The following is a 19,561-nucleotide window of genomic DNA, read 5'->3' as shown; positions in this document are numbered from 1 at the left end:
TTTACTCACATATTCTGTATATTAGATTGTTGCAGTCATGGAATTTATTCACATATTCTGTATATTAGATTGTTACCTGCGGTGGTGGTGCTGCAGTAGTGTTGTCTCCTCACAGTAAGACGCTGTCCGGTTCGATTTCTAGCTAGAGCGTCTTCTGCGTGGAGACATGCGTGAATGGGCCTACCTTCGTTGAAGGTTGTGCTTCAGGGCTGGTAACTCGGCATGTAAAAATCAACTACCAATCATTAGCGGACTGGAGTTCCGCTCTGGCAACCCCTAACTGGGAAAAGCCGAAAGACACAACGAGATTGTTACAGTCATGGAATTTACTCACATATTCTGTATATTAGATTGTTATTGTTATGAAATTTACTTACATATTCTGTATATTAGATTGTTACAGTCATGGAATTTACTCACATATTCTGTATTTTAGATTGTTACAATCATGGAATTTACTCACATATTCTGTATATTAGATTGTTACAGTCATGGAATTTACTCACATATTCTGTATGATTGTTACAGGCATGGAATTTACTCACATAGGTGTATTGTTGAATTTTGTATATTAGTTTGTTACAGGCATGGAATTTACTCACATAGGTGTATTGTTGAAATCTGTATATTAGTTTGTTACAGTCTTGGAATTTACTCACATAGTTGTATTGTTGAATTCTGTATATTAGATTGTTATAGGCATGGAATTTACTCACATAGGTGTATTGTTGAATTCTGTATATTCATTTTTTACAGTCATGAAATTTACTCACATAGTTTTATTGTTGAAGTCTGTATATTAGATTGTTATAGGCATGGAATTTACTCACATAGGTGTATTGTTGAATTCTGTATATTAGATTGTTACAGGCATGGAACCACGCACAAACTTCGGACTAAACTGAAAAACTAACTTTTTAAGCTAAAGAGACAATGAAAGTAGAGTAGTAGTCCACAATAGAGGCAATAATAACTAGCGCTTTCTTCCACTTTTATTTTCCGTGAACTTCTTCAGAAACAAAGACAACAAGCCCCCTCATGCTTGTGTCTTTTATAAAATACATGCAGGAAATGATGTCATTAATTGACTTTTTTCAATCAACAATGAAAACTATTTTTAACAATAAGTAAAATCCACCTGATGTTGTAAGTGTTGTTATCTTATTAACTTATACAATATATAGTTTTCTCTTTTGTTCCAAACTACCAGCTTTGTGCTGTGTTCTGACATAACAATAAAAAAGGAAAGAAGTACTAAACTTTTTTCAATTGTTTTACATAAAACCGTCATCCTATACATTTAAAACCATGATTGCGAAAATATTCTACAATCAACAAATTATAAAATTCACTGTGGTATAATTGTCAAATCCATGTCTTATTCCATAATACATCTGTGAATGTGTATTTCGTCATACAACAAATAAAATTCATTGTTAAAACGGTTCCACTTTGTTGTTATTAAAAGCCGCAAAACAAAATACAATGTTTTCATTTGTTATCAAAAATATATGTCTTATATATGTGTGTATGATCTCCCTAAGTTTTCAAACGCAATCCCTTCAACTTCCTTGTATACAAACGCATATGTTTGCACTTTTTCATTTGTGTTAATGCACATGTGTACAAAAGGACTTTGTCGTGCGTGTATATGGAGCATATAATCACACTTGCACCCACTCGTGCACTCTAGTAAATGATCTAATCTTATTGAACCCATGTGCATACTCTCAAATGCCTACTCTCTCTCTATCATAAACATTCACTTATGTCCACCAAACTGCCCGTTCATTCGCACACATATAAGCACGACTTTAGTGGCTGGCCTTGATGTCCAAACCCAGAGTCTGTCTAGCAGACTCACGCATGCGGACACACATATCCTCATGTCCCCCACCAACATGTGTTTCTCCATATGACAGCGTGCTCTTTAGCCTCCAGCCACAGTGTGTGGACAGTACCAAACTACCCCACGATAGACTATCTACCCGTGGGAATGTCAACTACTCCTCCAAAGGCTTCAGTTAATGGACTTGCCTATGGTTCCTTTGGTATCTATCTATATAGCAAGAAGCATTTCATGTTTATGGATTCGTTTAGACCTGGTGGATGATCCGCTCCTAATATCAGTTGCCACAGTGTCTCTTTCTGCTCCAATCTATTATTGACATCACCCATAAATACGCCCTTCTCAACCTGATCTAATACGAAAAATTCAAATTTCTTGAATTCTTCACACACCAATGCATGTCTTGCTAATGAGTTGTTTTTATCTTTGTTTTTAATAGCCAATGTATGTTCGTAAATTCTGCGTTTCAAAACCCTAATGGTTTTGCCAACGTAGAAACTGTCGCATGATGAACATGATGCTAGGTAAACAACATGATCACTGTGACAGTTGAAATAACCATGAGCCCATAAAGTTCTTTTCATGTGTTTCAAAGTGACAAATGAAGTGTTGCTGATAAACCTGCACTGTCTACAATCTTTACACGAAAAACTTCCTTTCTTGAAACTAATCCCCCTGGTTGGTTTTTCAGTCTTCCTATTTGTGACCTCCAAAATTTGTTTGATGTTTGTGACCATCTTGTATGTAAACTTTGGTCTGGTCCCTAGTGTTTCTGTAAGATCCCTATTTCCTAAAATTATACTCCAATTTCTTTCTATGATGCTCTTGATGCACCAAATTTCATTAGAAATGGGTAATGGAAATGCTGTACAAAACTCCCTCAAATCTGCATTGGAGTCTTTAGTGTCTTCCAAAATGGTAGGAGGACCAACTACCTGATCTACCGAAGACAGTATGGGTTTAGCTACGTTGTCCCTTAACTTTATAACTTCATGTTCCAACTTTTTCAATTTGCTGTTTTTGTAACCCCTAGCCAAAAATAACTTTCTCAAAGTCACAAGTTCTTCCTTGTAAACACTGTCTTCTGATGTCAGTCTACTTAATCTAATCCTCTGGCCCTTAATGACACTATTTTTCATATGTTGTGGATGGAGGCTGTCCTTATGCAGATATTGGTTGGCAAAACAAGCCTTCCTATATATCCTGCTCTCAATTTGACCATTGATGGAATTTATCCTGAGATTGAGGTCCAAGTAATTAATATCTTTGCCATAGCCACTATGTTTGAAAAACAAAAAATTCGTGGTATTGTTTAAATCTTTAGTCATGTCAAGAAATTCACTCTTTTCACCAGCCCAAACAAAGAACAAATCATCTATATATCTTAAATATAGTTTGACCTTGTTGAAATTGGGATGACTTTTTAAATGATTCTGCTCCCAATTTGCCATTACTATATTTGCAAAGGCTGGTGCCACTCTAGCCCCCATTGCTACCCCAGATGTTTGTTTATAATACGTTTTATTGAAGAAAAAAAAATTATTATCAAGAACTATTTCCATCAAGGAACATAACGTATTAACTTTAACAGCCTTAGTGTTTGTTTTTTGTGTCAAGTAATCCCTCATATATTCTATACCTTCTTCTTGATTAATTGACGATATAAACTTCGTACATCAAGGGTGGCAAACTAACTTCTTCCCAGGCCAGATTTGATTTTCCTAAAATTTCTAACAAATGCCATGAATCTCTTAAAAAGAACTCAGCCTTTTGTGCAATGGGATTTAACAGGCTGTCCAACCAGATGGAAATGTTTTCAGTCTTATAATGTTTAGCCGATATAATGGGTCTAAAAGTTATGTTTACAGTACTTGCTTGTAACTTCGGTATGCCAAAAAACTTTGCCATCTTTGGATGGTCAGTTGACAAATAATCATAGTCAGACCTTTCTATTTCTTCTTGACAAAACATGTCAAACAGTAAAGTGTCAATTCTTCTAAAACTGATTTGTATCAGTTCTGATGTAACCTTTTGATAGCTGTTTGTATCACTTAACATCTCTAATATGGCATCCTCATAATCACAAGTGTTCATAACTATAATTTTGCCACCTTTATCGGCCTTCATCACTCTAACTTCTGATGTTTGTGCAAGTTTTGTTAATGCATTGGTCTCAGCTTCAGTCAAATTACATTCCATATTTACTTTCATGTTTTTAAATTCCGTTTCACATATATGTTGAAAAACATGCAATGACAAAGAATATACACTGAACGTTGTAAAATGTTAGTGATTTAAATTTGTCTGAGGAAATGTATAATATTCTAACAAAAGGTTTTACGTTTATTCCCTCTAATAAGGTGGAGTTGGGTAGATTACTTGTAGATTTCTGGTTATTCCTACGAAAGTTAAATTTGAAGTATATTTTAAAGGATATCAACCAAGGAAACAAACAAGTTAAAAGCCTACCTAGTAGACCCAGTACTTGTAACCCTCCATTGGTTAATACATTGCATGTTTTTCAACATATATGTGAAACGGAATTTAAAAACATGAAAGTAAATATGGAATGTAATTTGACTGAAGCTGAGACCAATGCATTAACAAAACTTGCACAAACATCAGAAGTTAGAGTGATGAAGGCCGATAAAGGTGGCAAAATTATAGTTATGGACACTTGTGATTATGAGGATGCCATATTAGAGATGTTAAGTGATACAAACAGCTATCAAAAGGTTACATCAGAACTGATACAAATCAGTTTTAGAAGAATTGACACTTTACTGTTTGACATGTTTTGTCAAGAAGAAATAGAAAGGTCTGACTATGATTATTTGTCAACTGACCATCCAAAGATGGCAAAGTTTTTTGGCATACCGAAGTTACAAGCAAGTACTGTAAACATAACTTTTAGACCCATTATATCGGCTAAACATTATAAGACTGAAAACATTTCCATCTGGTTGGACAGCCTGTTAAATCCCATTGCACAAAAGGCTGAGTTCTTTTTAAGAGATTCATGGCATTTGTTAGAAATTTTAGGAAAATCAAATCTGGCCTGGGAAGAAGTTAGTTTTGCCACCCTTGATGTACGAAGTTTATATACGTCAATTAATCAAGAAGAAGGTATAGAATATATGAGGGATTACTTGACACAAAAAACAAACACTAAGGCTGTTAAAGTTAATACGTTATGTTCCTTGATGGAAATAGTTCTTGATAATAATTTTTTTTTCTTCAATAAAACGTATTATAAACAAACATCTGGGGTAGCAATGGGGGCTAGAGTGGCACCAGCCTTTGCAAATATAGTAATGGCAAATTGGGAGCAGAATCATTTAAAAAGTCATCCCAATTTCAACAAGGTCAAACTATATTTAAGATATATAGATGATTTGTTCTTTGTTTGGGCTGGTGAAAAGAGTGAATTTCTTGACATGACTAAAGATTTAAACAATACCACGAATTTTTTGTTTTTCAAACATAGTGGCTATGGCAAAGATATTAATTACTTGGACCTCAATCTCAGGATAAATTCCATCAATGGTCAAATTGAGAGCAGGATATATAGGAAGGCTTGTTTTGCCAACCAATATCTGCATAAGGACAGCCTCCATCCACAACATATGAAAAATAGTGTCATTAAGGGCCAGATGATTAGATTAAGTAGACTGACATCAGAAGACAGTGTTTACAAGGAAGAACTTGTGACTTTGAGAAAGTTATTTTTGGCTAGGGGTTACAAAAACAACAAATTGAAAAAGTTGGAACATGAAGTTATAAAGTTAAGGGACAACGTAGCTAAACCCATACTGTCTTCGGTAGATCAGGTAGTTGGTCCTCCTACCATTTTGGAAGACACTAAAGACTCCAATGCAGATTTGAGGGAGTTTTGTACAGCATTTCCATTACCCATTTCTAATGAAATTTGGTGCATCAAGAGCATCATAGAAAGAAATTGGAGTATAATTTTAGGAAATAGGGATCTTACAGAAACATTAGGGACCAGACCAAAGTTTACATACAAGATGGTCACAAACATCAAACAAATTTTGGAGGTCACAAATAGGAAGACTGAAAAACCAACCAGGAGGATTAGTTTCAAGAAAGGAAGTTTTTCGTGTAAAGATTGTAGACAATGCAGGTTTATCAGCAACACTTCATTTGTCACTTTGAAACACATGAAAAGAACTTTATGGGCTCATGGTTATTTCAACTGTCACAGTGATCATGTTGTTTACCTAGCATCATGTTCATCATGTGACAGTTTCTACATTGGCAAAACCATTAGGGTTTTGAAACGCAGAATTTACGAACATACATTGGCTATTAAAAACAAAGATAAAAACAACTCATTAGCAAGACATGCATTGGTGTGTGAAGAATTCAAGACATTTGAATTTTTCGTATTAGATCAGGTTGAGAAGGGCGTATTTATGGGTGATGTCAATAATAGATTGGAGCAGAAAGAGACATTGTGGCAACTGATATTAGGAGCGGATCATCCACCAGGTCTAAACGAATCCATAAACATGAAATGCTTCTTGCTATATAGATAGATACCAAAGGAACCATAGGCAAGTCCATTAACTGAAGCCTTTGGAGGAGTAGTTGACATTCCCACGGGTAGATAGTCTATCGTGGGGTAGTTTGGTACTGTCCACACACTGTGGCTGGAGGCTAAAGAGCATGCTGTCATATGGAGAAACACATGTTGGTGGGGGACATGAGGATATGTGTGTCCGCATGCGTGAGTCTGCTAGACAGACTCTGGGTTTGGACATCAAGGCCAGCCACTAAAGTCGTGCTTATATGTGTGCGAATGAACGGGCAGTTTGGTGGACATAAGTGAATGTTTATGATAGAGAGAGAATAGGCATTTGAGAGTATGCACATGGGTTCAATAAGATTAGATCATTTAGTAGAGTGCACGAGTGGGTGCAAGTGTGATTATATGCTCCATATACACGCACAACAAAGTCCTTTTGTACACATGTGCATTAACACAAATGAAAAAGTGCAAACATATGCGTTTGTATACAAGGAAGTTGAAGGGATTGCGTTTGAAAACTTAGGGAGATCATACACACATATATAAGACATATATTTTTGATAACAAATGAAAACATTGTATTTTGTTTTGCGGCTTTTAATAACAACAAAGTGGAACCGTTTTAACAATGAATTTTATTTGTTGTATGACGAAATACACATTCACAGATGTATTATGGAATAAGACATGGATTTGACAATTATACCACAGTGAATTTTATAATTTGTTGATTGTAGAATATTTTCGCGATCATGGTTTTAAATGTATAGGATGACGGTTTTATGTAAAACAATTGAAAAAAGTTTAGTACTTCTTTCCTTTTTTATTATGTCAGAACACAGCATAAAGCTGGTAGTTTGGAACAAAAGAGAAAACAATATATTGTATAAGTTAATAAGATAACAACACTTACAACATCAGGTGGATTTTACTTATTGTTAAAAATAGTTTTCATTGTTGATTGAAAAAAGTCAATTAATGACATCATTTCCTGCATGTATTTTATAAAAGACACAAGCATGAGGGGGCTTGTTGTCTTTGTTTCTGAAGAAGTTCACAGAAAATAAAAGTGGAAGAAAGCGCTAGTTATTATTGCCTCTATTGTGGACTACTACTCTACTTTCATTGTCTCTTTAGCTTATAAAGTTACAGGCATGGAATTTACTCACATAGGTGTATTGTTGAATTTTGTATATTAGTTTGTTACAGGCATGGAATTTACTTACATAGGTGTATTGTTGAAATCTGTATATTCATTTTTTACAGTCATGAAATTTACTCACATAGTTTTATTGTTGAAGTCTGTATATTAGATTGTTATAGGCATGGAATTTACTCACATAGGTGTATTGTTGAATTCTGTATATTAGATTGTTACAGGCATGGAATTTACTCACATAGGTGTATTGTTGAATTCTGTATATTAGTTTGTTACAGGCATGGAATTTACTCACATATTCTGTATATTAGATTATTACAGTCATGGAATTTACTCACATAGCTGTATTGTTGAATTCTGTATATTAGTTTGTTACAGTCATGGAATTTACTCACATAGGTGTATATTAGTTTGTTACAGTCATGGAATTTACTCACATAGGTGTATATTAGGTTGTTACAGGCATGGAATTTACTCACATAGGTGTATATTAGACTGTTTATGGAATTTAGTCACATAGGTGTATTGCCAGATTCCAACATCTGTTATGTTGTCTTACTTGCTGTCCTTCTCTGACCTCATTTTCTAGTTTCTCTTAAATGGCCCTGGCTCTTACCAAACACTTGTGGTGGTAGCACCTTACTGCACAAATGTGTACTACTTCCTGTCATGTCACTCCTTCCCTTTCAGATTCCAACTTAGATAACTGAGCCTGACACTGGAGAGGGGGATGTGCCACAGTTTGTGACCACATCATTCTTCATTAATTACCTTTGCCACGAGGTGAATTACTACAAAAACTGTGCAATGTTGCAGGGTGAACCAGAACTAATGTGTGATCAGTTAGCAGAGTTGTTAAATCTAGATCTTTGCTTTATATAGCTAATCAGACCAAAAATTATTTCTGAGAGCCAGTTTTGTAAATCATGAGGCATTGTAGATATGTTTGGGTTTGTATTTGCTGTGAGTAAATCAGTCAGATTCATGCATTTGTTCTTGTTTAAGAAATAAGGTATCACTGATCAGTTTCTATATTTTTATAAAGTACTAATGTTAAATAATGTAGATTTAACCCTACTTGTACCATCTTCTAACATGCCATGACACAAGTGCCCTGTTTCACTTCTGTCTGCTATAGCTTACTTGGATAGCACTACTTAGATTATGCAAATTTGTTTAACAGATATCCAGAAATATGTAAAATCACAAAGGATTTCCAGTTGCTACTGTTTAAAAATTAGTACAAAATAGTGAATATTAGACTTTATATTTATTTATAGCAATACACAGAATATGTATGGTATAGTTTTGTGCATCTGGCTGAGGTCCACTTTCCCATCCACTTCACACTGCATAGTCAGCATTAACACTGTCTGTGCTGTACACTGTAAAATACAGTTCATCTGCATACTAGCTGAACCTGCTATAGCAAGTTCTCTGCTGCTGAAACATGTTGTCATTTTTTACTTCCAAAAAACTGAATGCAAACAGGTTGAGTGCTATTTATACAAATGAGTTTTGGAAAAGTAGTTGCGCAGACTGAAACAAAGTATTGTGTGTGTGTGTGTGTGTGTGTGTGTGTGTGTGTGTATGCGCACACGCATGCATGCACACTGGGGGGTTGAGGGGTCTTCAGCTTTCCATGCAGAGAGATCACCTTTACCCCCAATACAGTCTATCACAGGAAAAAATTAATTTCCCTGATCAGTGAATTCATATACAAGTGTTTTTGCTGAGTCAGGTTTGAAAAAATTGTCTCATATAACGCTGACTCATCAAGATCAATTACTTAATATCAATTGGCACAGATTTCTACAGAAGCTAAAACAGGAATGGAGGAATATTAATGGAATCACCTTTTCAATTATTTGATGTGAATGGCAGCTGTATGTGTACTTTGGAAGGCACTTAGGCAGTGAAAGCAAGTGAAAACTGCTTTTTTGCAAGTGGGCAGAATTCATGATTATAGAGACAGCTACTAGCCTCTGCTTAGCCATGCAGCTTAATTTCATTTGTTGCCTAGACTGAAAACCAGTCATAGATTTTCCAAGGCACTTAGTCTTATGATCATTCACGGCTTGCTAGTACACTCCCTCAGGCCACGCCTCCTTTCTACATGAGGGTCATGACAGTCAATCCCAGAGTAATTTTGAGGATACCCATCCAGTCATGTAGGCTATGTTTAAAGGAAGATAGTGAGTTGCACTGCTTAAAATGCAGGGTGATTTTATTCCTGAAGATAAGGCGGTGCTGGTTTATAAACCTGTCCCTGCACTGTTATTTATTCATCTATCAGTGAAGATTTAAGTCCCTGGTGTGGGTCTATATCATATTATCAAAGGTTCATTACCACAAACCTTTGTTCGAACCTGAAAAAAAAACAAAATTATTTCCGCGAATGTTCAGTTCAACAAATAACTTTCCCAGGGAAAGTAATGACTTGCCCAGTATTTAGACCTTCACACAAAGCACAGTATTTTAAACTCATCCATGTGGGGGACTGCAACCCCCCCACACCCCTCACACTCCCCCAACTATATATACCATATTGTACTAAAGTGGGGAAAAGGGCAAATTTCTGATGTTGGGCAAGTTGAACAAGGGTTCTTGGTAGTGAACCTTTGATAATATGATATAGACCCTCCATTACTGGAGACATTTGACTTGTGGAGAAACAGGAGGTCCAGGGAAATTTGGTCTCTAATTGTGTGGTTAAGTGAGATAGAGATCTTCCCTCAAAAGTCTGTAAGACTCTGAATAAACAAGCAAAGCTTCCAGCCTCTCTTGGTAACTCAAGGAATTTAGACATATGACTTTAGACCTGTGATCTTTTTGGTTAGGAACCTTTGGGGTCTCTGTAATTATTTGATTTTTTTAGTGACATGCACTGCAAAATGGGCATTGTCCCCTTTAATTAGCCCGATCACCACTGAGTATAAGAGAGTGATTACCTCTTAAGACATTGATTATATTCCTTTGGCAATTAACTGGGCTAAGTAAAAGAATTTCCTGACAATCATTTTCGCATGCTGGTCAAAGGAGGAGGAGCTATCAGCCCAAGTGCTTAGGTCCCTAACTACACTTTTGTTTTGTAGTAATGTTGTCTATGCATTGTGATGAGGGGAAGTGATGATGCTACACTTTCAGCGTTTAGTATGAGTCCATTTTTAGTACACCAAGAATTTACTAGGGAGAATCTATTCTGGATGGTTTGGGTGTCATAGTGCCACTTAATAACAATCTCCAGTCAGCAGTCATCTGCAGGCTTTGTTAGCCAGAGGTCTTGGCTCACTCCTTGCCAGAGATCTGAAAATTAAATACCAAAAGTCTAATACTAATCTAATTTAATAAAAATCTTGGAGATGAAAATAATTCATTATTATGTGAGGACAGCTTTTCCTTCCTGAATGACCATATAGCTTTTTTCCATTGGTCACCTACAATGAATCCTACAAAGAAGAAATGCATAAACCAAGGCAATAATTAGTAGGGTTTTTTGTTAAAGTAGTGACTTATCACTGCTATTAATTATATGTACCTAACCAATATCATTGCAGTGACAAAATTATGTTTTTCAAATAAGTACAGTGACTAGAAGTCATAGAAAAAAATGTTTTTATTATTTTGCAGTCATATAGATTCTCACAACTTCCTGAGATGGCTATGGGATCTCCGCCTCCACCTGTTCCTCCCAGAACTGGACCAGTCGCTGTTACTTCACTGAAGCGGTAATGTAACTGCATAATTCTTACTTACAGAAGTAACCAACTGCATGCGTCATGTATACCACATGGCATGATACTGAATAAAATGCATTCACTCAACTAAATGAAGATGAACTGCCAGATAACCTTGAACTGTGTTTCTTCAAGTATTTTACTCTTATTGCAACACACACTACATAAATTATTTTCAGTGGCCTATAGCTCTAGTGTAACATTACAGGACATTGTGTTCATTCTTAGTGCATTTTGTTATTTGTCATTGTCAGAGGATAACTGTGTGAGCATGCATAAGTGGGCAATGGATATGAATCAGTGGAGTTAACTAGCAGTTCATTATTTGTACATGATCTCCAGGGGTGTAGATAAATTGGTGATTAGCAGTGAACTTTAAGCAAATGTTGCCTGAAGAAACACAGTTATTGTGTAACTGAGCACCACTTTCTTCTAACAATCATAATTCATCCATGCCTATGCATCAGTGATCACTGTCTGTTGTACAGATAGCAGGATAATGCTGATCTTACTGGAAACAAGTTACTGCTGCCATAAGGCACATATGTTTCTGTCATTACTACAATGGAAGTCCTCACTGTAGTAAATGTACTTTGTCAAACAACACATTATGTAAAAGATGTAGACAAAAAGAATAGTTTGTATCACTTATTAGACCGAAAGATATTTTGAAGGATATTTGAATGAGCCTCTGCAAAAACATGTACCATTCTTCCCAAGCCAAGATGGTATTGCCAGAACTGTAGCTCCATTGTCCACACAATTTGGCCTTAGATCACTAAGAGTGACAACATTTTATAGCTCTTACTTTAATACAGTTGTTTGTCATGTAGATTTCCTTTTTTAGTGTACTGTGACAGAAGTGTCAGGTCCTAATCCTGAAACCACATCTCTGTGCAGAGTTCTTTCTCTTCCTACCATCACAACTTTCTGGCTGTGCCTTTTTTGGACCTAGCTAAGCATACATTTCCATTCTATAGGCAGTTGGGAATAGATGATTTGATAAAATAGTATACAGGAGTTTGAAGAATACTTTACCAAAGTCCTAGATTCATACCTACGGGGGCATCTTGGTGATACAGTCGTGAGACAGTCCTTTTAGGAAACATTTGTCTTTTTATATTTCCTCCATTAGATAAAGATGCTGTGACATATCATAGACTTGTTCATGCCTATGTGCTATCAGCAATGTTCATTTCCTGCTGACTGACACCAGCATGTGGACTTTCCACTGCCTCCCTCACCAGTTCTCCAAAAAGTAGGTTTGCCATGTGTGACTTTGGTTTTCCATGTGGTTGACCTCACCTCCCAGTACAACTGGGAACAAATCCTGCACCTTTATGTGTAGCAGAGCACAGAGGACATTTATCTGCAACAGTTGGCCTCCTGTTACCATCCATTAGGGGGTCACTTTACTGATATGATTCCATAGCTTCTCTGGGAGCATGAGAAAAGACAAGCATGTGGTAATGACAAATGCAAAAACTGTAGGTGGAGTCATAATTTGTAATTTCTGCTTAACACTAAAACAAAAGGAGCACTTACAGATGTACAGAATGCTGCAGTGTAATAGATGGGAAGCTTAAAAGTTATAATACAAAACCACAAAATGGATGACTGATGAACAGATACTTTAATCTGGTTTGCCTGCACTCTAGGTGTGGAAAATGGCAGCGTATCTGACTTATGATAGAATTTTGAAAGGACTCTGGAAAACAAAAAGAAAAGTCTCCAGGGACTGCCTTTTCATAAAAAGACATTGTCCTGAATAGGTGTTTGAAGCTTGTGTAATGTAACAGATGTCACTTCTAGGTTACTGGTTCTTGTGGTGACAGTGTTAAGGTGCTGAACTATGCATAGTAGCCAGGCTGGATTCAGAAGCACAGGAGCAAAACTCCTGCCACGTGCTGACCTTAATACAGATGACTGCAGTCTGAACATATCTAATACTACTAGAGCTATGAAAAGAGAGAGAGAGAGAGAGAGAGAGAGAGGGAATGTAAAGCAAACAGAAATCAGAAGCTTTGGAAGTGCAAAAAGGTAGAGCTGTTTACATTGTGCAGTCATGTGAAGGTTTATCACATACAGAGATGCAGAACTAAATAAAGAGGGGGGTCTCTAATTATTGATTGTTTAACTTGCCTTCTAGTTTGAATGAGGAACCAAGTGGCTTAGAGAAAACCAAAGGATATTGGAGATAGATCCTATTGAAGTAGTATGTGAATTTGCACACAGCTAACAGAGTGCGAGAGAGAGAGAGAGAGAGAGAGAGAGAGAGAGAGAGATTGAGAGAGATATTATTTCCCCTTCAGTAATTAGTTTTACTGGACTGATTGCAGTGAATTTCTGTAAGCTAAGACTACCTGACCTCTCCAAAGACCAAATACAAACACCAAGTCTTTTTTAGGAAAAAGAAAATATAGCAAGGGCCATAGCCTAGATCTGTGACAGTCCAGTTCAAAATCCATGAAAGAAAGGTGCAGTAATATGATAGCCTGGCAGAAGAAAGCAGTGTTTGCAAATAGGGAAACATTTTCCTTGACAGGATTATTCTCCTGGATCAAATGTACTTAATAAATTAATCTCAGTCAGAAAATGAATGGCTAGAATGTTGTCAGATGCTGACTTTTTTAATCATGGTGATTAATATTCTTCTTTCAGCAAGACGTTTATTGTAAATCACTAAAGCAGGAGTAGCGGGAATGGTGAGTCCTCATGAGTGATGTCTGAGGAAAGTGACATGGAGTTAGTGGTGTTCGGTACAAGGAATGCAAATCTTCTCTGTCATCTAAACAGAAGAGACCACAAGAAAGCCAACATTTCAGTCTTTTAAGAAAACACGATCTGGCTGTATTCATTTAACTGAGTAAACCCTTTAGGCACAAGTCTCTTTCCAGGGGTGACCTCTTATTACTACCTCATTAAGTGACTTGCTCAGAGTCACACTGCATGACAATGGACACTGAAAATGTCAAACTATGGATTACATGATAAAGTCTATTAGCACCTCATATCTTTAATCTTCTTTACTAAGCTGCTGCGCTCAGGAATAGGATACTAATCATCACAGTCTAAGCTGTCCATGTGTCTTCATTCATTCTGAAGGCATTTCCGTTTTCTCAAAGACTCATGATCATGTTTTCCGTTATTTCACATACAATAATACAGTTTACTCCTTTTGCTAGTATAAAAACATAAACATGTATGGCCCATTTTTCTTTAATGACTGTTTGAAAAAAACTCTATTCCTGCCTTGAAGAGACCTTGCATTAAATTCAGGAGCTCAGTAGGTAGCAGTTGTCTTTGATTAGGGAAGCTCTGAAGGCTATGGGTTCAATTCTCAAAGCAGCTGCTTGGATTAATTTTCCAGTACTGACTGACACTGCAGTGAAGCATAAGGGGGGGGGAGTGTAGCAATACTGAGTATGCCTCTTGAATGAGGAGTTAAAGTGAAACCTCATCTGCCTGAGTTGGAGGCAGAAAATCATACCTTTGTAAAACAGGCTTTTTTTTTTTAATTTCAGTTCTATTTGAGTGAAGCCATTGTTATAAAGTATAACATTATTATAAGGAACCTGAGCTTGCCATGTTTTCAGTGACTGAGTACCTATGACAGGAATAGCTATCTCTCAGCAGACCACCATCTCCCAACCCCAATTCTGGTAGCAGGTATAATCATTTTCCTTTCTTTCTTACTGTTTCATTTTGGCTTTGAAACTCTAGAAATCAAAACAAGGTATATGGATAGCCAACTGCAGTCACATGAGTTTCAAAGCCTGTTACTGCAACATTTTAGTTAAGTACTTCTTTTCACTTAGCCAAATTCATTCTGAGTGTGGCCAGGTCTTTAAATGGGATAGATGATAAAGAAGCTTCTAGCATTTGTCTGTAGTTCTGGAGTTCCTCCTTGATTTGGATTGCCATTCCAATATGTCTACTACCTATTTTAGGATTGTGCAGTGGGTGGTTATAGGCTTCAGCCTACAAGCGCTATCCCAGATACTTCTAGCATGATTCATTTTCTGAAAACTATGTTTATTTTCATTAATTTAAATATGTGAATAACCAAACATTAAAAAAAGACCAGCATCCCATTACTAATTAGGAATGCAGACTAAACTGAAAGTTCATGATTATTCTCCTAAAAGGATTTTCTGACTTGCTGAGTAGCTGGCTTGTACCTGGGGAGGTAATAAATTCCCCAGGATAGATTCATGATAAGTAAAAGCTATTCTATGTGAGTTTTACAGGCATGCATGAACCAGGAATGAATCTACAAACATTGTTAGCCAGAGCTGAAATGGAAATAAACAATACCCCCTCTTTGGACTGATACAAACTAGTACAAATGACAATAGATCATCACTACCTTTTTGAAAGAGGCAGAACTTGTATTGAGTAAGGTATGAAAGTGCTGATATTTTAAATGAAAAAACCTATAACTGCAAGCAACCACTATAAATCCCATAGAACAGGGATGATGTGATCAAAATGAAAAGCACCAATCGGCACCCTGGCAGTAGACTTTTGGATGGGCTAAAGGCATGTGAGATCACAATCAAAGATTTTGAAATATGATGAAATGGAATAATCCATCTTATAGGATATCAGTGCATGAGTGACCTCTAATATTTCATTGGCTGGAATAAGATGTTTAATGCAGGAAATGTCTAATATGTAATTATAGGAGGATCTGTTTGTACCCATCACTTGCTCCACTACAGTTAGAATGCTGTAAAGGAACAAGCTAGGATCCTTCATGACTTAACCTCTTATATTTCATCACAAAATAAATAATGGAGCAGAAATGAGGCTCTGCAGGTGATTGGACGCTGATATATACCACCAGAGGTTTTGATTTAGACATCGAGTTTCAGATGGCAGGAATCATCAGTTATGGATGTATTTCAAGTAGCTCTTCAATGCAATAAATTCATATATGCAGTCCTGAGATATAAACAAATTTCTTCTCTGTAGCAATAATATCTTCACCCCCAACTTCAAAAACATCAGTAAGGAGCATATATGTCACGAGCAGCAAAGAAGCCAAGATGAAGTCTTATGGAGTCACAGAAAGATTTTTGACTTTCAAGTCCAGAGGACTTGCAGAGAAGTATTTCTCTCTCTCTGTGATAATACTTAAGTCTTAAAATGTTATAAGATGATGTTAATTGCCCTTTTAGAAAACATTTAGTGAAGGGTGACTCTAAAAGAAAAGATCAATCTTTGCTTGAAGGCATTAGAGGGCCAACATAATAGGTGAGGAAATAATATTTAAGAATCTTTTCACTTTGGTATCAGTAAGCATTCTTCACCCAAAGCGTAACATTGACCCTAGTTAGGAAATGCTTTTCACTGTTTGACATCAGTTGCTTAGGGCTGTGACTTTAAAGGATGATCTTAACTGACCTGACAGTGCAAATCATATCAGAGGAAAGCATATAATGTGGGGAAATGACAAGTAATCTAAGAGACTTCTAGTTCTTGCAGAAATATTAGATATCTATAGAATGTGTTGTACATTTTTCAGACTGCATTGGAATATTTATCTAAAGGGCATTGGTCTAAAACTCAGCATTTGTAGACATTAACTTGATCTTCAAAAAAAAATGTCCCTCATACTGGAGCCCAATTGCCTGTAATTATGTACAGCAAATTGTGCTGTGAAGAGTTGGTTAACCTTCTGTGATTATCTACATATAGCTGTGATGTACTCACTGTGTTTTGCTGATGTAGGGTTTGATGTGCCTTCTCACATTAGGACTTATTATCTTGAAGCATTTTTTCTAGGTTTCTGCCATTGACTCATTGCTGTGAATTTCTGTGGAGACTGTCATTGGGCACAATTTATGTTAATGGTAATATGTGTTATAAACAATATTCTGATCATTTATTTTATGTGTAAGTTTAGAAACAGCAAAATGCTTTCTTCTTTACTGCCATTGAATACAAAAAAAAATGTCCTATTTTAGTTTTCAGTCTGAATGCATTTCCCCTTATCTCAAAGACTCGTGTTTTGCATCATTTCACTTACAGGAATACAGTGTACTCCTCCTGCTAGTATAAAAACATTAATAAACATGGCCCAATTTTCTTTAAAATATGTGCCAGTCAACCATTTTGACTTTTATTACAGTATTGATGTTGCAGATTGATAATTATTCTTGCCCTGTTTGTTACAATGTTGCTGTTGCAGATTGATAATTATTCTTGCCCTGCTTGTTACAATGTTGCTGTTGCAGATTGATAATTATTCTTGCCCTGCTTGTTACAATGTTCATGTTGCAGACTGATAATTATTCTTGCCCTGCTTGTTACAATGTTGATTTTGCAGATTGATAATTATTCTTGCCCTGCTTGTTACAATGTTGATGTTGCAGATTGATAATTATTCTTGCCCTGCTTGTTACAATGTTGCTGTTGCAGACTGATAATTATACTTGCCCTGCTTGTTACAATGTTGATGTTGCAGATTGATAATTATTCTTGCCCTGCTTGTTACAATGTTGCTGTTGCAGACTGATAATTATACTTGCCCTGCTTGTTACAATGTTGATGTTGCAGATTGATAATTATTCTTGCCCTGCTTGTTACAATGTTGCTGTTGCAGATTGATAATTATTCTTGCCCTGCTTGTTACAATGTTGATGTTGCAGACTGATAATTATTCTTGCCCTGCTTGTTACAATGTTGCTGTTGCAGATTGATAATTATTCTTGCCCTGCTTGTTACAATGTTGATGTTGCAGACTGATAATTATTCTTGCCCTGCTTGTTACAATGTTGATTTTGCAGACTGATAATTATTCTTGCCCTGCTTGTTACAATGTTGCTGTTGCAGATTGATAATTATTCTTGCCCTGCTTGTTACAATGTTGATGTTGCAGACTGATATTTATTCTTGCCCTGCTTGTTGCAATGTTGATGTTGCAGACTGATAATTATTCTTGCCCTGCTTGTTACAATGTTGCTGTTGCAGATTGATAATTATTCTTGCCCTGCTTGTTACAATGTTGATGTTGCAGACTGATATTTATTCTTGCCCTGCTTGTTGCAATGTTGATGTTGCAGATTGATAATTATTCTTGCCCTGCTTGTTACAATGTTGATGTTGCAGACTGATAATTATACTTGCCCTGCTTGTTACAATGTTGATGTTGCAGATTGATAATTATTCTTGCCCTGCTTGTTACAATGTTGCTGTTGCAGAGTGATAATTATTCTTGCCCTGCTTGTTACAATGTTGCTGTTGCAGAGTGATAATTATTCTTGCCCTGCTTGTTACAATGTTGATGTTGCAGACTGATATTTATTCTTGCCCTGCTTGTTGCAATGTTGATGTTGCAGACTGATAATTATTCTTGCCCTGCTTGTTACAATGTTGATGTTGCAGACTGATAATTATTCTTGCCCTGCTTGTTACAATGTTGATGTTGCAGATTGATAACTATTCTTGCCCTTCTTGTTACAATGTTGATGTTGCAGATTGATAACTATTCTTGCCCTTCTTGTTACAATGTTGATGTTGCAGATTGATAATTATTCTTGCCCTGCTTGTTACAATGTTGATGTTGCAGATTGATAATTATTCTTGCCCTGCTTGTTACAATGTTGATGTTGCAGATTGATAATTATACTTGCCCTGCTTGTTACAATGTTGATGTTGCCGATTGATATTTATTCTTGCCCTGCTTGTTACAATGTTGCTGTTGCCGATTGATATTTATTCTTGCCCTGCTTGTTACAATGTTGATGTTGCAGATTGATAATTATACTTGCCCTGCTTGTTACGATGTTGATGTTGCAGATTGATAATTATACTTGCCCTGCTTGTTACAATGTTGATGTTGCAGATTGATAATTATTCTTGCCCTGCTTGTTACAATGTTGATGTTGCAGATTGATAATTATTCTTGCCCTGCTTGTTACAATGTTGATGTTGCAGATTGATAATTATACTTGCCCTGCTTGTTACAATGTTGCTGTTGCAGATTGATAATTATTCTTGCCCTGCTTGTTGCAATGTTGATGTTGCAGATTGATAATTATTCTTGCTCTGCTTGTTACAATGTTGATGTTGCAGATTGATAATTATACTTGCCCTGCTTGTTACAATGTTGATGTTGCAGATTGATAATTATTCTTGCCCTGCTTGTTACAATGTTGCTGTTGCAGATTGATAATTATTCTTGCCCTGCTTGTTACAATGTTGCTGTTGCAGATTGATAATTATTCTTGCCCTGCTTGTTACAATGTTGCTGTTGC

At 36.3% G+C, this 19,561-nt stretch overlaps 1 protein-coding gene across 1 annotated transcript in view; it reads left to right on the top strand.

The window, feature by feature from the left end:
• KIAA1549L (KIAA1549 like) overlaps window positions 1-19,561 on the top strand; it is a 1,927,305-nt gene that overhangs the window by 1,871,552 nt on the left and 36,192 nt on the right. The window contains exon 19 of the mRNA XM_044059234.1: window positions 11,191-11,288. Within this exon, the coding sequence (XP_043915169.1) occupies window positions 11,191-11,288 (98 nt within the window). The remainder of the gene's footprint in view (window positions 1-11,190; window positions 11,289-19,561) is intronic.

Source organism: Protopterus annectens, chromosome 17.part0 (assembly GCF_019279795.1).
Source record: "Protopterus annectens isolate FY-2018-M chromosome 17.part0, PAN1.0, whole genome shotgun sequence".
NCBI classification, from domain to species: Eukaryota; Metazoa; Chordata; order Ceratodontiformes; family Protopteridae; genus Protopterus; species Protopterus annectens.
Note: the sequence above shows the minus strand (reverse complement) of the source record. Positions and strands in the feature narration are given on the sequence as shown.